The 25,892-nt window shown below is 39.9% G+C and overlaps 1 protein-coding gene across 2 annotated transcripts; it reads right to left on the bottom strand.

The window, feature by feature from the left end:
* Nucleotides 1-1,599: 1,599 nt before the first annotated feature.
* Nucleotides 1,600-25,891, bottom strand: BVES (blood vessel epicardial substance). Of its 2 annotated transcripts, none has more exons than XM_010573385.1 (7): nucleotides 25,661-25,891; nucleotides 23,331-23,455; nucleotides 15,864-16,051; nucleotides 14,802-14,910; nucleotides 12,666-12,833; nucleotides 9,318-9,459; nucleotides 1,600-1,898 (listed from the first exon to the last, which is right to left on the bottom strand). In XM_010573385.1, the coding sequence occupies exons 1-7, from the start codon at nucleotides 25,881-25,883 to the stop codon at nucleotides 1,774-1,776; spliced, it is 1,080 nt and encodes a 359-aa protein (XP_010571687.1). In that variant the 5' UTR covers nucleotides 25,884-25,891; the 3' UTR covers nucleotides 1,600-1,773. The 2 variants fall into 2 exon arrangements, with proteins under 2 accessions (XP_010571687.1, XP_010571688.1); XM_010573386.1 differs by having other exon boundaries at nucleotides 1,774-1,892.
* Between the last annotated feature and the right edge of the window lies 1 nt (nucleotide 25,892).

The raw sequence follows: 25,892 nt of genomic DNA on the forward strand, positions 1-25,892 counted from the left end.
GAGGATATGTATTTCTCCTTTAGTATGCATTTTATTGCATGGAGAATGTTTCGTATTTTTATAATATATTAAGTTATCTTGTCTACTGTATTTTTGTTCATGGTGTAATCTGTTCAGTTGCTAGTATTTGACAGTCAGCGACTAAAAACGTGGTATAATTTTAAATATACATTTATGTTTCAGTTGCTGAATCCCAGTCATACCCCAGTAGACTTGCAAGAGATCCTACCTAGCATTTTGGTTTATCAAACCAGTGGTTCTGAAAGCTGTTCCAACTAACACTTGTGCATAAGTTACAACAGCTGTGAGAGGACTTCCTATTTTTTACCTACAAAGACTTTCATAACATTAAATCAGATTTAGATCATAAACTACATCAACACCAACAGAAGCTAAATGTGCTGTCTTTTGTATGTGTGGCTTAAAGATATTTTATATCTATTTACACAAATTAGTATGTCTCACCTCAGTGCAACATTTTTAATAATGCAAAACTGACTGAACCACAAGCCATATTGATGTAATATTAAACACTGGATTTAAATTCACAGAAGCAGGAATGCTGACAACACAGGTCAAACTTCCAATCATTTAACTGCGTGTTTTGATATTGCATGAGCTTTTGAGGAAGGAATAAGTGGGTAATATAACTCAGATGCAGGCCGATTCAAGGATGTTCAGACAGGATAAATTTTAGAAATAAAATGGAATGACACAAACCAGCAAAGCCCAGACTCTGACACCTCTGCTTGAGAGTTTATGCCAAACTTCTATTATTGTATGTAGTGGAGTTTTATCCAATTCAATAAATAGAATAGTATCTATTTTATGTTATGATTAGTTAAAATATACTATTTGTTGCATAACAAATTTCAAGCATTGTCAAAGCACAGAAGTACAGCTACCATCTACATGTCTCCACATATCACAGACAGGACTGCTACAAGTGCCTCTTATAAAGGCTTCCCAACGCCTCCCATTATGAGACTTTTACTGTACTTGCAGCTACCCAGTTTTGAGGTTTGAACGGAATTTCCTTTATCAAGTGTTATTTGTACCTCACATATTGCTGTGTGGAAAGGTTAATCCAGAACAGCTCAATCACTCTATGCATAAGACAAAGGAAAAGCATATACTTCAGTGTAATACAGCTACCTAAAGTAGAAAAAGTTAAGGTTGGAAAGGCAACGTTAAATTTAAATATTTGGCCAAGAAAAATTAAAATTGAAGTCATCATTACAATTGTAGAGTCAAGCAGTCAGGTTGGGAAATGCCAGAATTAGAGGCAAATACCTACCAAAAGGCACAGAACAGTGTGTGTACTATTTCACCAGACTCCCACAACAATGAGGGTAGGTAACAGCAACATAGCTTTGGAAACATAGTTTCAAAATCTCCCACTGAAGAACACTAGGATACAGGTCTCCAAGAAACTTACAGAAATGAAACTGGGGATATTCTCCACCAAGTAAGTCTCTAGAAATTTCAGGCTAGTCAGCCACTTCACACTACATTTATGATGCAAGAGTCAAAGCTGAAATAAAGCAACCACTCCTGTCCAGAAAACAAAAATAAAACCCATACAAGTTTTTCTTTATTTTAATTAGAAGTAAAATAAAATGTGACATTTCCATCTAGAAGCCACTGACATATGCTGTGGTAAATTCAAACACAGAGAGGTGGTTTTAGCTGTCAGATTCCTCCCAAATTCAGCTTCTCCCTCTTGCACTGGAGCTTTGTGCAAGCCCTGATATGCCTGAGGAAAACATCCATTCAAGGCAGCCGCTGGAGTTCAAGCTTATCGGCGGATGGTGCTTCAAAGACGTCATCTTCAACGCTTTCTTCTATCGGCTTCATTTTTGCCGAAGTTCTCAGGTAGGGAGACGTCCGGCCTGGGCCTGCCACAGTTACAAAGAAATTGCCAATTAATTTAACGACACATACCTGCTACATACACCTATTCATGACAAAACGTACACAGTCTGATGATCCTGTCCTAGTTGCCTCGTGAGAGGATTTTATAAGTGAAGGTTTCTTTGTTACTCGGCCACAGGGATCAGGGAATTCTAGACGTGGGACAGCCATGCTGCTGCGAACCAGCAACGCGCCTCTGAGGTTCAAACCCTGCGGCTGGCCACAGGCACAGTATTCTCCCCAAATTCTGACTGCATGAGGTGCCCAACGCTGTGTCTCTGGCCATCATTTTCTCACCGTTACACTCACCCACTAATTCTTCTCCACAAACGATGATGTGAATGACTGCCCTAAGTACAAAAGGTATTTACGTTTGCCTCAGCCGTGAAAAAAAATCCCTCAGTGTACTGGGCAAACCTCAGGTAGGTACCTGATCACAGCCCTAACTGCCTTAAAAGCAAGTAAAACGTATGGAAAATATAATACGCCCATAAACAACCCTAGAGAAAACAAGACTAACAGGTGAAAGACACATAACTTTTGACTGACAATGACTTCGTTGCTCTAAGACAGTCTTTCAGAAAAGCAGTGCCTCATAAAGCCTGCCAGAGTGGAGCGCACACAATGGCCATCGCTGGTAAGACATTAAATGGAGTTTTTGTGCAAGTTACCACTGCAAACTACCTCTACTGTAGTTAAATTTTCAGCATGAGGGTTAAACCAGAGAGCTCCTTTGACATCAGCCAAACAGGTTTATTTCCCATTGTTCACTCTGAAATTGCTTCTGCACTTGGACAGTTTTTCTCTCGGTACCCTCTTCTAGAGTTAAACCACCACAATGGTACAAGGTTGCAAACATCTAGCATATGATGACCAAAAAGACCATTTCAGAAGAAAAGAGCAAGAGGTAGTGGTCCTGTCTGACAGATAGTCTGTATACAAGCTAAAAATTCAAATTTTCTTGAAAAAAACACTGATAGCCATAACATAACTGTTATTGCAGGGCTATTCTTACTACTTTAAAAAAGTTTATTAGATATACAGTAAAGTGCTCTGCTAAGGAAGCCTACTTATGTAGATGGACTCCTTTGTGCTGCATATGTTACACACAGAGAACAAAATACTAGCTACAGGCAAGACCAGCAGGTTATCACATTACTGCATTTTTAAGTCACATTCACACAAACACTATTCAGAATTAGCTTTTTAGAATATTTTATGTTAAAAAATGTATTAGTATTTTCTTTTACCATTCAAAAACTACAATGATAAAGGTTATTTGCACACATTTTTAAATACTGGAATTGTTAAGCGCTTTTTTACTTTATCACTAGTTTATAACCATTTTTAGACCAGTTCTCTTTTTAACAAAAAAGTGCTTAGTTCTCTCCAGAAATCAGAAGAAAGAAGCCATAAGTCTGTTGAACAGGATCCAATATTGGGTCTAACACTGTCAGGTTGTTTGGTTCAAAGACATGCCCTTCTTTTCTCCAAATACAACCCCCTTGTCTATTGATGCCTCAATCCAGCGTTGGACAGTTGTTGAAGAGACAGTCTGATCCTGAACCCGGGCCTTCCATACGTTACTCTGATGCACTCTCTTGAGGACCTAAGCTTAAATGCCTATTAAGATGGCATTTCCCATGAAACCCAATCCTGCTTTTAACCACAAGCTGGGTATAACATAGGGAGCCCACACAGTGAGATAATACCAATAAAAGGATTACCAAATCAAACCTTTTCTACGTTCCTGCTTAGCTTAGAAGTTTGCAAATACAGATTCATAGACCAGCAAATCTGACTGATCTAAACCAAGCAGCACAGAAAAAGAGACCGTATCACTAAGTATATGAATGACTATCAAGCAGTAGAATTATTGAATCGAAACTAATACCAACATGTTTTCTAAAAGACTGAAAGTTAGGTGAAGCTACCCTTGTAATCAGGTTGAACTATTTCTGCTTAACTCAAATTTTGGAAAAAGAGATGCATCGACTTCATTTACTAATAAATTACATACAGATGGACCATGGATGTCAAGCACAAGTACCATGTTATAAACAAACCCCACTTTAATACCTTTTTGAGGATGCTTGCTGAGTTAATGTGATGTTATCAACAGAAAACATCATGCTGCAAACGACTCACTCCGTAAGCATTATAGAACTCTTGTTGGTTATTTCCTTAACATAAAAGCAAACAGTTAGTTGGGTTTCTTCGTTAATTAAATTCAAAACACAGTTTTGTTAGTAAGTGTAGTTTGGGGCCCTCTAATTAGTATTTTCCACTCTTTCACTACTAAACACTTTGAAAAATCTTCCTATCAATGTCTTAAGAAAATGACTCAAAGCTTATTGTTTGTAGCACAGATAAAAGCATCATTTAAAAAGTTTAGATTATACAAAAATATAAATGCTCAATTTTTCAAGAATATGGAAATTAGGAGAATAAAACTTATTTTTATTGTAGTAGTCAAGTATCTTATTTGTAATGGGAAGCTTTTGTCCACAGAACAATTGATCACCTAGCAATGACAAGACAGTATTCCTGTAGAGCTCCTGTACAGATAAGTTTCTCTTACTAATTTCTCCTTCCAATTAAAAAAATTAAAAAGTTTGTCATTTCCATATGTTCCTCACTAAATCTTCTGGAGTTTTGGGGGTGGTTTTTGTTTGTTTGTTTACATAAACGAATGCATGATTGCAGAAGGAGGATCCAGGGGAACAGCACTGGGACAGTATGCCTCAGTATGTACCTCATACTGAAACTTAAAAAACAGACCAAAAAAAACCCCAAACCCTGACTGTTGCACTGAGGGCACCCAGGAGAAAGTTTTTGAAAACACAAGTGGGAAGACAAATGGCAGGTTTTTTGTTCACTTTTCCCGGTGATCTGAAAAAAAGTGCATACATGGCCACAATCCAAATTGAATATAAATCTTTAAGCAGAGCTCACCTTGGTAGCAAACCCGTCATTGGCAATGACAGTACCCAGGAATAACTAACAAGCTATTTTGGCAAGAAGAAAGATTGAAGTGTTACAGTTTAGTGAGATAAGTAACCTTTCATCAAGAATTTTTATCAGCCTTCTACAGAAGTCAGAAATTTCACATTAAAATGCACAGAAGAAATAAAGGACGGTATTTCCCGAGGTGTAGGATAGACTGCTGTACGGGTAACCCCTCTGCCTCCCCAGAAGTGAGGGAAGTATTGGGTGCAGGAGGCTGCTGCCACACCTACTGTTTCCAGTGGGATAGTGGCACTATAAACTTCACCAACTGCTGCTGGACTGAGCAATTTTGGAACATAAAAGACATTTAAACCCCTCTTTTGGGGAAAGTACACCCCACACACCAGAAAATATGGTACACAAACCAAGGAAAAGTACAACAGAGGAAAGTGTATTTATCAAGTATGTGCTAAGCATGGATGCATCTTAGGGATTAATGTCATTACAGCTGAACATGTCATGCATTTAGATTACTCCCAAAGCTGAAATACTGGTCTCAGTGTTCTGCTGCTAAGCCTGAAAGAGAATTTTAATTCTAGCTGATTGCAGAAACACATTTTTACAATTTCTTTCAGGCTTCTGAGTGTGCAACTTTGTCCAAGGGTGCTCTATGCAAAGGAGTGGCTTCAGTTTCATGGAGCTTTGCCGTGGAACAGGTGAAAAGCCAGTCGAGAGCTTATGGGTTAAGATGAGAGAACAGACCAACACAGGGAACTTCATGGCAGGTAACTGCTACAGGCTGCCCGATCAAGAGCATGTAGATGGAAGCCTTCTTTAGACAACTCGATGAAGCCTCACGATCGCAGGCCTTGGTACTCGTGGGGAACTTTAACCAGCCCGGTATCTGGTGGAAAGGCAACAGGGCTGGGTGCAAGCAGTCCAGGAGATTTCTGCAGAGTGTACCAGATAATTTCTTCACAGAAGCAATCGATGAGCTGACTAGGAGAGGTGCTCTGCTGGACCTGTCACTGATGAACAAGGAAGAACTCATCAGGGAGCTGAAGGCTGATGGTAACTTTGGCTGCAGTGTCCAGGATCTGGTGGAGTTTAAGATATTGAGAAGTGTGCAAGACAAATAGTAGAGTTACAACCCTGGACCTGAGGACAAGGGACTGCGGCTTGTTCAGGGATCTACTTGTCAGGAACCCATGGCACATGGTCTGCAAGGGCAAAGGGACCTGAGGACAGACAGTTGATCTTCAAGGACACCTTCCTCAAAACACAAGAACAGTCCATTCCAGTGTACAGAAAGTTGAGCAAGCATGGTAGAAGGCTGGCATAAATGAACGGGAAAGTCCTAAGAGAGCTCAAACGCACACACATGAAGTGGAAGCATGGATGAGCTGTTTGGGTGGAATACAGAAACATGGCCCAAGCATGCAGGGATGGAATTAGGAAAGCCAAAGCTCAGCTGGATCTAGATATAGTGAAGGGCAACAAGAAGGACTTCTACAAATACACTGGCAACAAAAGGAAGACCAGGCCCAGAGGCCATGGCTCAGCAGGGCACAGGACCTACGGACATGGAAAAGGCTGATATATTCAATACCTTTTTTGCTTCAGTTTTTACTTTACAGGTTTGTCTTGAGGCCTCCCAGTTCTGAGTCTACTCGTAGAGACTAGGAGAGCAATACTTACTTGACTTACAGGAAAGACAGACTGAGTTAGGGACCACTTAAGTCAACAGGGTAAACACAACACTCTGGAATCACATGGGCTGCATCCAAGGGTGCTGAGTGTTGGCTGATGCAATTGCAAGACCTCTCGCTATCATCTTGGAAAGGTCATGGCAGTCAGGGGAGAGAAAAAAGGCAAATGTTGTGGCCATTTTCAAGAAGGGCAAGGAGAAACATCCAGGGAACTATTGGCCTATCAGCCTAACCTCAGTCCCCAGGAAGATTATGGAGCCCGTCTTTCTGGAAGCCATGTCCAAGCACATGAAGGACGGGAAGGTAACTGGGAACAGCCAGCATGGATGTACCATGGGCAGATTGTGCCTGACCAGTCTGACCACCTTCTGTGGTGAGATGATGGGCTCTGTGGACAGAGCGAGTACAGTGGATGTGGTTTACCTGGACTGTAGCATGGCCCTCCACAGCCTGCCATAGAATCATTCTAGCCAAATGGGTGAGAAATGGACTAGATACATGGACTACAGCTTGGGTAAAAAAATTGCTGGACTGCTGAGTTCACAGGGTGGTGAACAGCAGTACAAAACCCATCTGGCAGTTGGTTAGCAGCCGCATCCCTCGAGGGCCAATACTAAGGCCTATAATGTTCAATATATTAATGACCTGGATGATGGGATGGAATGTACTCCCACCAAGTTCATAGACAACAGCCGAGTAGTGAGGGAAACTGTTGATAGGCCAGAGGGTAAATGGCAGCTAGTCAGAACGGGCCTTCAGAGGCTGAAGAAAAGAACTGACAGAAACCACATGAAGCTCAACAAAGACAAATTCCTGCACCTGGGACACAACAAACCTACACAGCAGTACAGCCTGGGCATCAACTGGTTGGAAAGCAGCTTTGCAGAAACAGGCCTGGGGCTTCTGGTGGACACAAAATGGAATATGAATCAGCAGAGCGCCCCTGCAGTGAAGAGGGCCATCCATGTGTTGGGCCATATTAGCAGCATATATTGGGCCATATTAGCAAGAGCATAGCCAGCAGGTCAATGAAAGAGATTAATCCCCTCTATATGGCACTTGTGGGACAGGATCTGGAGTGCTGTGTCCAGTTTGGGGCTTCCCCGTACAAGAAAGACATGGACATACTGGAGCGAGTGCAGTGGAGAGCAACCAAGATGGTCAGGGGCTGGAGCACATGACGTACACAGAGAGGCTGCAAGAACTGGGTGTGTTCAGCCTTACGGACAGAAGCTTCTCAGGGGATGTTACTGTTGTCTTCAGCTACCTAATGGAAGGGTATAAAGAAGACAGAGCCAGACTCTTCTCGGAGGCATGCACTACAGAACAAAGGACAAGAGTCACGAGTTACAATAAGGGAAACCTTTTTCACCATGAAGGTGGTAAGGCCCTGGAACAGATTGCCCAGAGTGGCTGTGAAATCTTCCACCTTGGAAATATTCAAAGCTTGACTGGACATGGCCCTGAGTAACCTGCTCTAGCTGACCCTGCTTTGAACATGGGGTTGGACTAGACGATCTCCACAGGTTCCTTCCAACTTCAACTGTGCTGCGATTCTAAATGTCCTTTCAGGGAACAGAGGAGAAATAAAGAAAATAACACTGGAATTTTCATCAAACTTTATCCCAGCTGTCATCCTCAACATTGTAGTAGGGTGAAACACTAGCAGGGTTTTTGCTTCCATCTATCTGAGCATGCAGACTATACCAATGTTAAGGACTGAAAACAGATAGGCCCTCCAAGTCTGAAGGAGTTCCTGGATGAGAACTGTGAGGAACACAATACAGAACAGATAATTAAATGGGAAATTGCAAATACTTCAATCACTTCCTCTTCTTAGCAGAGAGTTTAACCATAATAAGTAACTGGCAGTGAATTTTCTTCCTCATGTATTTGAATTCTAATCACTAAAGCATAATGTTTCCCAAATAAAAACAAATAATCCTATATGATGCTTTTAAATTCCATTAAAGTAACAGCTTATGTCAAATGAGAAAATTGAGCATCTTCTGGTTTTTTTTGTTCAAAAGCTGCTTGCAGAGTTCAGGCTACTGTTGAAATTAAGATACAGGAAAATTAAAAGTAAAAAATAACAATAGCCTAGAAAGAATCATTTAGAAGGTTTCTATAAAGGAATAAATTCCAAGAAGAGAAGCAAAAAGGTCAGACTTGGTTTCTTCCCTCACTTAATTTCATCTGTTCTCTAATACTCCTGTCATAGAAAGAACAAGGGAGGAAAGCCTGACAGGATATTTGGAGATTTTCCAGGTGGCATCAAAATATTGGTTGTACACCACACTTCTCCAAACCCTGCCAATGTAAACTATCTCAGGAGGAAATGCAGAGCACCAAGTTGCTGACGGAAAAAGTTTCGTTTAGGTTTTTCATTTCTACAAGCACCAGTCACAGACCAAAGGAGATACTGTGACAGGCATTGTCCATTCACAGTTTTGCCCCATTGCTATAAACATTCCGTATTATGCCTACACATTCACATTATGCCAAAAATTATCACAATACATGCTGGGGTTTTGCCAGTATCTACATGAGATAGCTTCAGTTAGCATACAAAGCCCTGTGTATCTTACGAATTCCCTACAGTTAGGTCCCTCCACTTAGTCGACGTGCAGCAGCATCCAAAAAGCTACAGTCTGCTCCCACTGAAGACAACAGGAGTTCTACAATCACCTCTTATGATCAACCAAGCTGTATTGAAAACTGGCATGAACTATTTTGAGCACTCACGAAGAGAGGATGCAGAGGAAGTCCCGCGAAGAAACATCTGCAAACCATCCTCACTGTCACTGGTACTGGCTATACTGTTTCTCATCTGCATCACAGAGAGCTGTGAGCAAAGACTAGGCTGTCGATCAATCTTTTTTGAAGCCTAAAAAGGAATAATAATTATTATTTTTAAAAAGGTATCAAGTAAATTAAAATAAAAATGGAAAATAACTATCTCTTCTGTAGTAGGTGCTCTGGTCTCAGTTATGACTATTCATGAATCAAGAAACTGGTTAGAGCAGAAGATTCTATGCAGTGTGAATTGATTTAAATGAAAATAGAAGATGCCAGTAATATACTGGAATTAGAACACTGACAAGCATGAAACCTCAGATTAATTATTCAATTTTAATTTTGTTTTGCACTGGATTTTTTGTATATTTTCCTACAGAAAGGTTAATATTTATTATTTGGTAATTCATTATTCAGGTATGATGCTCTGCAATTAAATACATCCTTTATGATGAGCCTGATGCCCCTTGCTAAACAAGACAGCATGTTATACAGAGTTTAGCAATTTATATCTTAACAGAAACATGTTCATTTTCCTGGCTTTTCATTTCATCACATTAGAAAACAGTGAATGTCATTCATTCGTAGTAGATGATCATTTGGCCCTTGATTTTACTGAAGGCAGATTAAATGCATCACATGAACATTATCCTCTGCCTGTCAAATGGTCTTAGGAGCTTCCATTTGCTTTGAGTAGTCTTCTTGAGAAGTCTTTGTGCTATAATATTTATATCAAACCATACATTGTTCCTTGTTAGGTATTACTGCAAGTCAGAATGCTATTTTAGGTGTATGTGAAAGGTAGTTACCAATGACAAAAGAGTCATGGATAACTCCACTTTACTGAACTTTAAAAGTCAGGAATTAGCATCCTGTTTCACGTGGAGAGGAATGACTATTTTCCCAACAGTAGTGAAAAATCTCCTCAGGTAGGAGAAAAATCACAAGGTTCCTTACAAATAGATACTTTTCTGCTTTCCAATATGCAATGAATTGATATTCTTATCTTCTTACTAGCATCTTGACTATGAATAATCTATACTGAATTTGTTTTAGTTGTCCTCTTGTACATCCCCTGTGTACAGAAGTCAACTACAAAATTTTCTGAGATTGTCTCCGGCTAAAATGCATTAAAGACACCGATAATGTATGTAGTTGACAATAACGCCTGTGAGAAGTGACATGCCCATAGGGTGCTGGCAATGGGGAAATGAAAGAGAATTTACTTGATAGACATTTCTTGTCCTATGTTTTGTAGGAAGGGCTTGTGCAACAGGATTTGCATTTGAGGAAGAATAAAAAGGTACTACAAAATCTCCCAAATGCTCACTCTTAATTTTTATAACATACATTTTCAAAAGTTACTGTGATAAAAGTTACAATAATTTTAAATTCATGTGACTATTGTCACTAAAAATAAAGAGTTGGTACAAACTGAAGTTAAAGTGTGCAGATGTTAAGTCAACAGAGGGGCAAAGCTTGGTGTTTTTTTTAATATGTAAAAGGTATGATAAGGACCTTTCACTTAAAAACAACCAATTACAACATCACAATGAGTACTTCATCATACTTCCATTTCAGTAAATATTTATACTAGTGCTGAAGCTCTACAGTGCCAGAAGTCAGCAGCACAAGTTTGTTGCAGATGACTCTGTATACTAGGCATGACACCCTAATGCTGTCATCCATGTGTAAAAAAAGAAAATGAGGGAAGGAAAAAGGAAAGAAAAAAGGAAAATAAAATAGACAATAGAAAAGAGGAAAAAGGAAAACAGAAAAAAACAGAAAAAAGAAGAAAGAGGAAAAAAGAGGGGAAAAAGGGCAAGGTGAGAAGGAGTGTGGACAACAGCAGTCTCCCAGGAGAGGCAGTCTGAATGCACACAGAGGAGGCATGTCACTACACGTTCCTTTCGGATGCCATACTCCAGAAATAACTTACTGTCTATGTAGATGTGGGTTTTAATACAGAAGACTCCCCTGTAATTCTTTTATTGGTTTGGATTTTTTTTTTTAAAGCAGCTTTATTCACATAATTTTTAAGATGTATTTTATAGATGGTACATTCCTGCTACATCATTTTTATCTTACTGCATTAGTAAGATGAAAACAGTGATCTGAAATAGTTTTGAGGATCTCATTACAGGACAGTGTAATCCTGTATTTCATTGACCAGAAGGCAGAATAAGCAGTGCTTTATTGCTGTTAAATTGTTTCTCCAGCAATTCTTTCTTTTCTCTTTCTATAGCCAGTACAAAATTGAGAAAACTTACAATGCCTAATTAGCCATAAAGACATTACAAGTTTAGCCTGTTGAAGTCCGTTGTATAGTTGCAGTCATTCCTTTTGGATCATTTTCTAGTAAATTCACAACTTTGCAGAAGTAACTATTTAACCTATATATGAGATATTCATGGGCAATCTGATGAAAAAGATTTTTGCCGTAGTTAGTGAGTTGAATAAATACAGACAGAATACAAAAATACTGTATTATAAAATTATAAAGCTTTTCATAAATGATGGTGAAAGTTCTTCAAATAAATTATATATGAGAACCCTACAGCCACTACATGAATAATAAAAAAACCCACCAGCAGCCAAGTTACAGTCCAAATCTTGAAAAGCCATGTAACTAAGTAAGGAGACAAAATAAAAGTAAAACAAGATAATCAATATATCCATGACTACACCCAGACCACTTGCTGTGACACCTAAAACACACTCCCTCTACATGCAAAGAAGAATAAGTTATATTCAGACCACTGAATATTTTATATTTATTTATATTTTATATGTATTTCATGCCTCCTTCCACTAACTACATTGTATCAACCTAATGTTTTGGGGTTTTTTGTATTTGCAACCCTCAAACACTTGTTGAAATTATTCTTCTTGGCAATCAGTGTTACCCAGTTGTTTGGCCCTAGCAAGCAAATTCTTTAAGAAAAAACCCTGAAGCTTCTTTGTATAAAGGCACCCATTTGTTAATGAGAAAGGATATCCAGGGAGAAGCACCTTTTTAGCTACTGGCCATCATGTCTACCAGTTGGCTAGAAATACTTGTCGTACTGATCACTTCTGAATCTCAGTTATTCATCTTTCTCGCACATTACTGTGCTAACTTTAACCAATATTGCTTCTGACAAAAAAGTTGCACTTTGGCACTAAAAGGCAAAGAGTGTGAATTCAGCAGCTGATAGCAGCAAGTTAAAAAAAGGTGCTTTAAGAGGATTTAAAATTGAAGTAACAATACATTTGTGCGGCGGAGGAAAATTCCCAAATGAAACTTCAGTTGCTTACCTTGTCATTTAAGGTTGGGTCATTCAATGAATAGAGTTTATTTGTAATATCTTTGCCAATAAGATACTTAAAGATCTCATAAAGAAATGGCTCAGATTCCAGAAAGTAAGTCAGCCTTTCCCTGGACCAGCACAGGAACTTGCAGTTATCATCTGCGATAATGGTGACCTGAGAAAATACATGCTCAGAATTAGCACTTCTCTTTTCTTTAAAATAAGTGATACCATGTTATTTGTGCCTCCAGTTAAAATAACTCTTAAAGCCAAAAAACTTTTCAGTATCCCTTAGAACACAATATTTACAAATGTAAAACATCTCAGATATTTATTATCATCCTATTTTTAACTGATAAGCACAGCCAGTTCGTTTTTCAGAAAACCTGGGGGGATATACTAGGTGAAAATCTCTCATAAGTTCCCAAACTGTAAAAGCATTTATGTTAGAGATTTACATAAAAAGTCAGTCCTGCAGTGATGACGCTGCTTGCATCCCAATATGCCTACATGTCACTTGGTTTTATTTTATGTCACTGTCACCAAACAGAAACAACTGGTATAATCCAAAGGTCTCCATCAAAGAATTTTTAGTGATTTTGAAAAACATTTTCATCTTTCTCTTTTCACTGTCAGCCCTGCTGACTGCACAACTACCACCTTCTAGCAGTTGAGGTAAGGCTCCGTTTGCTCAGTTACTGATAATTCAGCGACTGATAGTTCCAGAGGAGCTTGTACGCCCTCCAGGGAGGCTGGACCCACCAGGTTCATGCCCCTGTGCCAGCAGAGGGCAATGGCACACCGAAACCTGCCCCGCTCGCTTATACCCAACGGCCGGTTTTGCAAGGGAAAGGCAGGCATCTACGAAGAAATCAGGTGCTTTCTGCTATTACAAGCTAACGTTACCTGCTGCAAAATTAAAAATATATAAAGCCTAAGAAATAATGGGCAACAGTCACGTATCCGTGGATTTTAACTTCACAGTCTGTAATATAAGCACACAGGCTGAGGAAGAATTCGCCAGCGTTGCCAGCAGATGGGGTCCTTAAGATTGAATCTGTGTCCTCTTGCAATGGCAACGCTGAGAGCGTTTACAGGGCAGCAACAAGCAGAACTCACGAGTGAGGGACGTACGCCGTGCCAGATTACAACACTTTTTAAGGCAGGCAGAAGCTGAGGCATGAGCCTTTTCCCTTCAGAGGGACCGATTCATATCCAGTCGCTTACGAGAGAAACAGGCTGTGCCAAGAGGGTGGCCGTGCTGCAGGACGCCTCACTGCTGCAAAATGAATACATCTGGACAATTCTCTCTCCCTGGCGTTAAGCCTAGTATTTGACTGGAACATATGACATCAATCACTGATTTTAGAGTCTACATTGCTCTCCTTCCCTCCCCTTCTGCCAGGGTATCAGTGTGGATGTACCCAGTCAGCCACAGCCCAGTCATTATTACACACACCCAGTTAAAGAACATCAAGTAAGAGGTAGCAAAATAGCCATTTCAGTACTATGGGGAAAAAAACTTCTCTAACAGCATTTTTTTCCACATGCTATGGTATAATATATCCTTTAATGTACTAGCATAATTACACTGCTAGAGACATATACCCTTATTGCTCCCTATGTGAATATTTTTATTCAAAATACTGTGATCTCTTTCAGCTTATGTTGCTTTAACAACTTTCAAGATGACAGAAGCATTACCATGTTTAGATAAATACCAGTTTCAAACTACTAGTGCCTGAATTTTTAGTCTTTCATTTTAGTAACACCAAATATTACAATAATTATTTTGCCTTTTCTGTTTTTGAACCAGTGATGAGATTGCTTACATCATCTCTTCTTCCAGTAAAGTTATCTCTTAAATTATTTGTCCTGAATAATCTCTTAACACAAAATACACTAGGAAACAGTAAAAGAGAACAGAATAGCAAAAACCAGACTGCTCAGTGAACACCATAATAATCCTGTTTTGCAGCGTTTAATTTTAAGAGTTATTCTTGATGTGGTCCATCATGAAACACCAGTACTAGAAAGCTAGCAAAATAATGCAAGCCAAATAGTTCACTGTTGATCAAATTCATACTCTGCTTTTTAATGATCTCATCAGCTCATATCCAGTGACATTTAAACCAAAGTATACCTGGAATTTCTCACCCCGGTTCATCTGTGTTGATCGAAATTCAGGAGAATCTATAAAGGCACAGGGGTAAATATTATGCAGAAAATGCCCGCGATAAGACACCTTCATTCTGGAAATAAAAATATATGAAACAACATTTTAAAGTCATGGACTTTGATTAATCTAAATTTGGATATGATTATTGACAAAGGTAAAGCAGTAGGCAAAAATATGTTCATCTTCTGGAATTTGAGCCCCAGAGCTACCCTGTTTTCTGCCTAAACCTCCATCACTTCCAAGCAGAACAGGCTGCCAGCCAATTCAAGTTGCTGAGCATGGTGCATATCCTCAAAACACTGCTATTCAAAGTGAAAAAGGTCTACAGGGTTATGCTACACAGCCAGACCAGAATCAGGTTTCCTTTACATAACTAGCTTTGCAGTAATGAGCAGCTAGTGACTTCAAAGAAAAATGATGAAGCCTGACATGACTGTTGCTATCAACAGAAACTGGTTAAAATATTGGCCAGAACTTAGGAAGAGCTTCAAGATTACAGCCTGGCCATAGGCATTTATTTTGCCCCTTCTCACCTGGGTCCTGTCAGCCTCTGGGCACTATACTTGCCTCTCTCCGCTTGCATGTACGTGTGCAATGAACCAATTCCAATAGGCCTGTTGTTTTAAAGTCTACTGGAGGAATATTTTTTCCTTCCCTCATGCACAATATTTTTAAATCTTAAAACCTGAGAATGCACTGAGAAGAGGACTTAGATATCTAAGACTGAAACAAATCTCTTGCTTGTTCTGGAAGACACTGCCTTTGATATTATACAAATATAAGTCCCACTAAAATCCATGCAGCTACACACACCAGTAGAAACGCAATATGCTGCCAGTAAGAGACATCACTGCCATTTGAAAAACAGTGTCACAAAATAGTCTATCCCTACAGACTATTTGGCTATAGACTATAATGTGCTACAAACAAAAACATTTCAAAAGCCAACAAAAACCCCAACAACTTTCTAATCTATTCAGCCATCACACAAAGCATAATACTGTCCCCAAGCTTTATAGAACCTACTTCCCCTTCAGCAGGATGCTTAGCCTATCATCAACTGATGTTTTATCTTCTGCAGCATAGGCTTGACCTGTCTTTAAAGTCTGAATGTTGCAGAATTGTCCAGTCAGTCTTTGGAAGAGCTCTGGAGGCACATGGAGAGGTTCAAACATTCTCCTGTAGAGGCTGCTAAGCTCCTTCTCTATCTTGATCTAGAATGCAAAAACAAAAGACATAATAAACACAGATGCATTAGTTAAAAAAGGGTAAGACTGCACACGTTTTACTTGCTACATTTGAGGAACATGTTTGTCTTTGTTATGTTTAGGCAAGGAAAAAAGTGGTAAATGTGTGACATCTATCCACAAACACTGCCTATGACAAGGTGACCAAAACCTTATCTAAAATTAGCCAGGCTAGCACACTGGTGCTTTAGAATGCTGTTCCATCCAAGTGGCACATTAAATCAGACACAAGGAGTCTTCCAAGACTTCTGTTGATGTAACAGCAAATAGGACTTGGGCCAAAATTACACAAAAAAATGAGGTTGCCTGCATTTTTCACACCACAGGCACACCTCATTCTGGCCATCTCTCAGGCTCTCCTGGGAGCTCCTTTCATCCCTGAGCTTCTTAGCTTACTTGCAGTAGAAAAGCAAGTCCTGAAAAACAAACCCATCATATTGAAACAACATGTGATGAAGAGAAAAAAAAAAACATTGCCAGCTGAACATCCTACATCTAGGAGCCTACCCAAACTCAGGCAGCGGCAATGAGGGAAAGGATGTTGGCTGAAATCCTAAGCCTAGAAGTCTTTCCTGAATGAAGGCAGCAGGGAATGAGACAGTGCCCCAGCCTCCCTGAAAGCAGAGGCAGCCTGAACAAAGCCTGCATATTTGCTGGGAGGAAAACAAATTAGAACAGTAAGCATCAGATAATGAAAAGATAAAATATACATAGAACAGAGAATAAGGAAAAGCAACCAAGAAAAAAGGCAGGAAAGAAGAAAAAGAGTCACCACTTCAAATGAGAATATGCCAAGTTTACGCAATTTTCTAGATTTGTTTGTACTTCAATATTAAAAACAGGGGAGAAGAGAAGGTCGCAGCACAGGAGTCCAGGAGTCACTTTTCAGCTGATGGTAGCCAACAGTGGGAATCAAGAACCTTCTAGTCACCTTGTGGATGGAGAAGGTAGGGAATCCAGAACAACCATGGGAGGCCCCAGGCTGTCTGAGGCCCATGAGGGCTTCAAACTGTCAGGTACCCACTACTTCCTCAGGAAAGCATTTTAGGGTGAAAATACTAGTCTTTACCCTCTAAGAGATACATGTATTCCACATCAAAATCCTCCCTAAGCTCTTCTCTGAAGAATTACATGTGTGTGTAAAACAGTAAATCAAGCATAATGAAAAGGTTTTGGAAAATTGAGAAGGTCTTGCTACATTTCAAGTTTATTTAAATATAGAACAAATTGAGCTGAGGCAGAAACGTTCTAGATTTGTGGAACCATATTTGGAGTATTCTACAGACAGCCTCAACCACTGGATGTGGTCCATCCCACATACCGGCTGCTGAATGCCATGGGAATCACTCTGGAAGTGACAATCCCATGGGTAGAGATGGTGGGTTAATCTCACAGAAACAGTATACAGTTCATTAGTAAATTCCTAAACAGGAGAGAGAAGGCTGCTTATGTGGCCTTATTGTTACCATTTTGTGACTTCTCAGCCTTTAAATTTCCAAAAAAGCCCAACAAAAGGATATCCCAAACCTGCAGACTTCACTTTTTACCCAGACAGCCTCAAACCATGAAAACTGAAAGTAAGTTTATGAACCACTGAGATTTTTATGCAGGCTCCATGTCAAACACACACCAATACCTGTTTCCAAGGACTTAACATGTAAAATTCTTGTGAAAGAGCTCCTGAAAACTTTCTTTTCCTCACACATAGCCAAACTTACTGTTAACTTTGTATACAGTATCTGCGTACATTTACCACCCACAACTGTATTAAAGCATTCAGTTTGATTTTTTTGATCTGTCCATACATAAGCTTCAATAAAACGTGAATTGCTGCCTCCTCAAAACATTTAAATGGATCTATTTCATTACTGTATCATAATTTTGTAACATGTCTGCCTCCTCCTATAAATTCACCTCTGCCCCAGAAATGGTATCAGGATTGATAAGAGGAGGGCTAGAATATAAGCATTCAGAGAAGATTAACAATAAAGTCATAGAATCCTAGCACAGTTGAGGTTGGAAGGGACCTCTGGAAGTTATCTGGTCCATCCCCTGCTCAGGCAGGTTCACCTAGAGGAAGGTCGTGCAGGACCACGTCCAGACAGCTTTTGAATATTCCCAAGGATGGAGACTCACAACATCTCTGGGCAAGCAGTGCCAGAGCTCGGTCACCCTCACAGTAAAAAAGTGTTCCCTGATGTTCAGACGGAGCCTCCTGTCCTGTCACCAGGCACCACTGAAAAGAGCCTGGCTCTATCCTCTTTGCACCTTCCCTTCAGGTATTTATACACATTGGTAAGATCCCCCTGAGCCTCCTCTTTTCCAAGCTGAACAGTCCTGGCTCTCCTCACAGAAGAGATGCTCCAGTCCTTAATCATCTTCACAGCCCTTCGTTGGACTCTCTCCAGTAAGTCCAGATCTCTCGTCTACTGGAAAAGCCCAGATCTGGACCCAGCACTCCAGATATGTCTCACCAGTGCTGAACAGGGGAAGGACCACCTCCCCCAACCCGCTGGCAATGCTTTTCCTAATGGAGCCCAGGATACTGTTGCCTCTTTGTCACAAGAGCACATTGCTGGTTCAACTTGTCCACCAGGACCTGCAGGTCCTTTTCTGCAAAGCTGCCTTCCAGCTGGTGAGTCCCTGGCATGTGCTGGCACATGGGGTTATTCCTCCCCAGGGGCAGGACTTTGCACTTCTTGTTGAGCTTCATGAGGTTCCTGTTGGCCCGTTTCTCCAGTCTGCCGAGGTCCCTCCGGATGGCTTCCCAACCTTCTAGCCTATCAGCCATGCCTCCCAGTCTTGTGTCATCAGGGTACGCTCTGCCCCATCATCCAGATCATTAAGGAAGATGTCAAACAGGACTGGGCCTAGCACTGACCCTTAGGTTATACTGCTAGCGTATGCACTAGTATATATAGTACGCACCTTTAACTAGACTTCACGCCCCTGATTACCACACTCAGCCCAGGCCTTCAGCTAGTTTTCAATCCATCTCACTGTGTCCTCATCCAGCCCACACTTCAACTGCTTCTCTAGGAGGATTCTGTGGGAGATAGTGTTTAAAGCCTTACTGAAATTAAGGTAGACAATATTCATCACTCTTCTCATCTATCACAGAACATTATCAGGTTGGCTAAGCATGACTTCCCCTTGGTGGATCATGCTGACCACTCCTGATCACCTTCTTGTCCTTCACGTGCATAGAAATGGCTTCCAGGATTAGCTATTCCATCACCTTCTCAGGGATCAAGGTGAGGCTGACCAGCCTGCAGGTCCCTGGGTCCTCCTTCTTGCCCTTTTTGAAGAAAGGAGTGGCATTTGCTTTCCTCCACTCCTCACATCACTGTAATTGTTCAAAGATTACCAAGAGTGGCCCCACAGTGACATCAGCACTTGTGTGTGCATGCCATCAGGGCTCATGGACTTACATATGTCCAGTATGTCACCTGCCCTGAAGTTACACTGGTTTCACACTGAATCAATTACTAATTAAATCGTCCACCAGTGGCTACATCTATATGAAACCCAGGTTTTTAATTTCCTGTATGTTCCTTATGCCACTCTCTAACACCTCAGAGGACATCTACATGGACAAAACAAGGCTTAAATTTCAATTGGCAAGAAAAATTGTATTGTGTTGGGGATTGCCCTGAATGGTTTGATTTCAAAATATGTTCCATATATGTGTAAAGTTCGACAACTATCTGTTTTGCCAACAGGTTCTCCAGGAAATCCCTCATTTTTAACAGCCTTAGCAATTTAATTTGCACCTCTTTCTATACATGACCCCTGCAACTCAAAGAAAGATAAATGGCTCAGATGAACATAAGTAGCTCCCAAGACTCCTGAATTCAAACAACACATACAGACATGAGCACAGGATTTGGCCCTGGACTGTTAATGCAATCCCTTAACTAGCACATAATACAGGTTTCATGATCCTCCTCTAATGTATAATACTTAAAAGAGAAAGCAGGCATAACCACTTTCTTAAAGATTGATCGGGTTGGACAGCATAGACATACTTTAGATGGTCTCCCTCATAACAGACTATTCACCCTTCACAAGCACAGCTGACGGCTCCTCCAGTCATGCTTGTGGGTCATATTCCAAATGAGCCATACGGGTAGGTGTAATGTTTTGTTCAGCAGTGGCTGAAATATTCTGGGACGCTGCCAGAGCTCCAAGTCAGAGTTCTGTGGAGAGAGTGATTAGTCTCAGCTTCCACTCAGACTAAAAAAGCCAAACCTGTAAAGCTCCAAGGAGTCAAAACCACAGAAATAATCTTCTGGTCAGAAAAGAAACTCACTGCTATTTTGCATGCTCCATTTAATAAAATAAATATTTAACATCTGAACATATCAATTATTCATTTTGTAATATGACTAACTTGTAATTATTCTTCCATTCCTTTCTTTCCCTAAAAACATCATTTGTGAGGATGACTAAATAAAATTGATTTTGAGATGGGCAATACAATAGTTGCAGACAAAAAAAATCTCATTCAAAATGAGCTCCCAAGAATTTATTTTCTTTTTTTTCTCCATTAGCTAGCTTTCTATAGGAAAAGCACTTAAAAACAGCCTTCAAGTTCATAACAGAAAGTGTAAGACAGCTAAAAAGACACATGTGACTACCAGGCATCCCTTCAAGTAAGCTTGTTGATCATAGTCTGTAACAAAGAGATTCATATATTGTTTTGAATATTATCCTGTTTCCATATAATTTCAGCTACTGTTTAAATCCACATAATTTACTAGGTATATAGAGGCCAGTTTTCAGAGAAGATGAGTACCCACAGTTCCCAGACCACATCTGCAGTGGTAGGAATATAAATCTTTTGAAAGCCAGACTGCAGTTCTCCATTGTGTTACAGTTTAGATTAGTATGAACAAATTTGATTTTTTTTCCTCATACTGCTAGAGAGCAGCAATGAAGTGCATCTCACCTATGACTATATAAAGCTAGGTTGTATAGGCTTGCTCTCTAGCCAATGGAGAGGGATGGCACTATCACATCTTAAAGAGATATTGGGTGGGCGGGTTGAATCACATTGGACAACCAGCTTAAACTAGATCTTTATCCTAGAGATGGATGAAGTGAGATAAGACATTTCCAATTCCTATTTCATAAGGTAAAGCTACTGTCACAGAAGTAGAGACCACAAATAATTATTTGTGCTCTTTGAAAGAGCTCTTAATTGTTAAATTGTCACTTTTAAAAATACAGATAAGTTTTAAGGCTTGGTTTTCTAGGAAAATGCATTTATCAGCTGTGCACTCCTGCCTTTTGCAATAATTTCTGATTTTGTTAGCCACCTCCTGTCCCTTTTGAATAAAGACTAGAGGCCTCAAGATAATATTAAAAGGCTCAATTGGTGGGTGGGTTGAAGGAAAGCAGAACATGCTAACTTGGTCACTTCACTGAAGAAAAAGAATGTAACATGAACTCATCCCATATTAAAGACCAGACTACCTGCACAGGATATCTAACTGCAGAGGCAAACATGCAGAGTCTGGCTTCACTGGCTCTACATTATCACAACCATTATTTTGTGCGGTGCGTTGCACAGCGTGGCCATGGCTCACTAGAAGAAATACGATGCAGTTTCATCATGCTGCTGTACCCTGAACATGGTGGGAATGGATTGAATAGGCTAAAGTAACAGCATTAGCAATACAAACTAAAGAGGAACTTACCCTTTAACTGGGAAGATTACTCTCCAAGAGTAGTTTAACTCACTAGAAATACTTACAACACATCTATAAATGTCTAGTAGTAGATCAGTCTAGCTAGTTTTAAGCTATCTTCTAGACAAAACAGAAGTCAAGCTTTATGCTGCCTTGCCAGGAAAGGAAGAGATTGCTAGTTTCCTAGCTGCTTTCTTGCACAGGCTGCATTGACTTGATGAAGAGCTTACTTCGAGCTAGTTTTTTTTTTGGTACCAGCTGTCACCCACTTCCAGAATGTGTCTGATTTTGGGCAGAGTTATTCTGCTGATCATGTAACCCCATATATATTCCTGTAATCTTCACATTATAAGACTATCTGCCTTGGATTGTGGAGACTACAGAATGTAATATTAACATTTTGAACACTTTGCATTTCATTAATATTTGATTGGCACATAGCAGCAATTATTATATTAAAGATTATCTAGTTTTGATGTGTACATACCACCAGAAGGGTGGGTTGCTAATCATTTTGCAGAAACAGAATATACTTCTGGATGAATAATACTAACAAAGTAGATTTCCTATCAGATACACATTTAGCTGAAGGCAGGGCAAAGAAACCTGTATTTTTGTTATATATTTCAAATACACTCTTAGGGTGCATTTGAAAACAGTTATCCCAAGGCATCCTTCTGAAGGCAGCAAAAGGAGTTGGAAAATGCCTAGACCTGACCCTCAAAACTCAGTAAATGGGATGAAAGGAAGGATCATCTTAATATTGGTCTTCCCACACCTTACTCAAATTTGCTGCTTATCTCCGAGTCCCACAGATGTTCAAAAAGGGCACTAGCATCTCGCTTCCCTTTCATACACATTTAAAAGGAATGTGGCAGTACAAAACATATGGGCTAAAGCACTTGTTAGCAAAGCAAGGAGTGTGAAGGTCATTTATAAGTGGACACCAGCATTTGTTTTAGTGTTGAAATATCAGTCTATGAGGGCACTTGTCATATATCAGTCTCCTTTCCCACCACAGAGGATGTTCAAGACTTAAAAGTGAGGTAGGAAAGTTTGATCCCTCCCAAACTCCTAAATAAAAAAAAAAATTACTGTCCCAGAATACTCAATTTTAAGTACCTTAGTAGGATTTTATTTCAGGAGGTCTGTATGCATGTACTCTTGTGGGTGAGAGGGTGGGGAAAATGACAAAACAAACCACACACAAACTCCAAAAAAACCATTTCTGGTCTTTTTGCAAAGAAACGATGTAACCCCTTCCTCACCACCAAAACCAAACAGAACAGCCAAAACCTGCCAATAGTTAACTTCAAGTCAAAGCATTTTTCAAGAGTATCGATTTCATGGAAATAATTATGTACTGCATCAGATCATATTTGATGACCATCAAGGTCTGGATCCTTCTTGAAGTAGCTAACTGACTTCATCCAAAAGAACTCCTAATTCAGGAACTGCTTTGTAATTCATTGGTTTGTCCAGCAAACATAGGCAAAACTTCCTTTTTCTTGCATCTTGCTAGACTGCTTGTGGAATTAATCTGTTATACATACCGGTCTTCTTTTATACAGTAGGTATATGAAATGTAAAAGGTTAACAACCAAAAACACAGAATTCCAGATCATTACGTCCAAGGCACAACGGTAGAGTGTAGCCCAAATGATGAACAATGCACATCCTGTAAAAATTAAAAAAAGGAAGTTAAATTTCACCAAGCAATGAACACACTTGTACAAAGTCATCAAGAATGTGTCCACTGGGGGTAATTACACTGAACAGCAATATATTCCACAAGCTTTGCTACAGTTAGGCTCTATGGATCAATGCATGCACTGGTAGCAGAGCTAATCACTACAGTGCTACAAACAGGCACTGAGAGCAGGTTGACAGCAGACTCCAGTCTTATTGCATGGGACTGCAATACTGGAGCGACAATAATTCAGATCAGGACTGGGGAAAGCAGTAAGGTGCAGCCCCATGATGATCTGTTACTAAAATGAAGCAGAAATGAGATAGGGAAAGACTGTATCTTAAGTAATAAAAATAATTAAGTGACTCACAAAACTTTATTACTAGTATTGCATTAATTAGACAAACAAGAGCCTAAAAAAATATCCTAAAGTCATACCCAGATATTTTTGAAAATCTAAACAAAATATCATCGTTGCATTTTTGACAAGGTCACAGCAGGAACCTGAATTCTATTCTATGACATCAAAGAGAAAATTTCAAATGCTTACACTTTTTTTTTTGCTTTACTTTGCCTTACCTTTTAAAGCAATTGTCATTATTCATTCTGTATGATTAGGGATACTATTTCTAGCCTATAAAGACAATACTTATCAAATGATAGATTATGCATCATTGTGTCTCTCACAGGTAACTGTGAGCCTGCCATCTGATAGAGATGGCTGTAGAGGTCACATATATTTTCCCTTAAGTTCCATGCAAAGACAGCAACAAGAAGAAGGTGACAAATTAGTGTCCCTTTCTCCCTGAAGATGATGCTGAATTCATGAACTCAGTATTATCTATTCTGTCTGGGTTGCTGCTTGGCCAGCCAGCACTTATGTACAGATCAGGAAAATCACAATGTGATGACTCTTGATCAGCTGGTTAATTAGACTACAAGGGAGGGGAGGATATGAGGCCTGGAAATGTTGAAGAGGACCGATATTGTGGAGCCACACAGAGGTGTGGCAGGTTCATCAGAGTTAAAGGGGACAGATCCCTAGGAACCAGGCTTTGTTACTTCTGCTGCCCACAATAAATTTGCTTCCAGCTGCCACCTCAGCCTGAAAAACTCCGATTCCCTATCTCTTCAGAGTGCAACAACACCTACAGACCAAAGTGGCAGGCTCAGCAAGTGCAGAGCTCCCATTGCTTTTAAAACAAGAACTACACAGACAAAAAGTCTTGCAATACTCAGACCCTTGGTCTTCAGTGCAGTCTGTTTTCATAAGTTCTCCTACAATGGTTATAAAAAAGAAAAGGCAAGATCATTGTAAGTTCAGCCATAGAAGTTATATGATATAATAGTATGGGTCAGTTTTATGAATAAACATTCTCCTTTAAAATTACTTAAGCATGCTCTGTGTTGTGATACACCCAGGTTTATCTTTCTTACACTGCAATCTCCTTTGATCACATAGGCCTTGTCCCACACAAAGCACTTGGGCTCTTAAATAGCTGTGGGACTGCAAAAGTATTACAAATGAAACCATGCTTGCTTAGTCTTGAACATGCCAAATTTAGTTTTTCCTCTGAAGTCAAACTTTAGTATCCCAAGATGCCTACAGTGGTGGAGGAAATAAGACCAACTTCAGGAGAACAGACTGCACTCCATATCAAAAGCCCATGCTTCTATATCAGCAATGAAAATAATGCTGGTGATCCACAAATGCCACGTGTTTGAATCCACATTTAAAGAACACATGGGGCAACGTCAAGCTTCTCAAGGAAAACCTTACCTATTGCAGTCGTACCAGTCAATGTACTTACCTGAAAACTAAAATTAAGGTCTTAAGGATCCATAGACTTAACTATTATTTGGAATTTAATGAACTTTAAGCAGCCAGTCATGTCTGAAGTAAATGGGGTCCACTTGTTTTCTAGTCAACATCTACACAGGTTTGAAGATAAAACTTCGCAGAAATACAAGTTACAAGAGCCTAGAGACATATAACCTTTCTATAAAAGGTCTGTCGGCATCAGAACAGACCCCCACTTACACCAAAAACACCTTCAGCAAAGTACAACCACCATGAATATGTGCTAGAATATCATGATAAGCTGAAGGGACCAGGAGAAAGCTTCGTAATGGTCATGAACTGCTATTTCTGCCACAGGAAGGTTGCAGATGTCTCCAGAATAATTCTCCTACCTATGGTGAGCAGGCCTCGCAGAAAAATCATATGAAGATTCAGAGTAGTTGGAATAACCAGTCCAACTGCAAAGCAAATGTTTGCCACATGGAAAACAAGATGATGAATCTCTTTCCAGTTTTCACATGCAGTCTCATTGAAAGGCACAAGTGTGGCATTTTTTAAGTCTGGAATAAAACCTAGCGGAGTAACAGTGAGTGGGCTCATTGTTGTAGTATTCATCTTGGAGAG

Source organism: Haliaeetus leucocephalus, unplaced genomic scaffold, assembly GCF_000737465.1.
Source record: "Haliaeetus leucocephalus isolate CR32 unplaced genomic scaffold, Haliaeetus_leucocephalus-4.0 Scaffold384, whole genome shotgun sequence".
In the NCBI taxonomy this organism is placed as follows: Eukaryota; Metazoa; Chordata; class Aves; order Accipitriformes; family Accipitridae; genus Haliaeetus; species Haliaeetus leucocephalus.

Excerpts from the sequence above, each read along its gene's own strand:
- BVES (XM_010573385.1), bottom strand. The coding sequence starts at position 25,883 with ATGAATACTACAACAATGAGCCCACTCACTGTTACTCCGCTAGGTTTT. Across the intron at positions 14,911-15,863 it reads AGCATCCTGCTGAAGGGGAA|AATGAAGGTGTCTTATCGCG; the intron begins GTAGGTTCTATA and ends TTTTATTTCCAG. Across the intron at positions 12,834-14,801 it reads ACCGGGGTGAGAAATTCCAG|GTCACCATTATCGCAGATGA; the intron begins GTATACTTTGGT and ends GTATTTTCTCAG.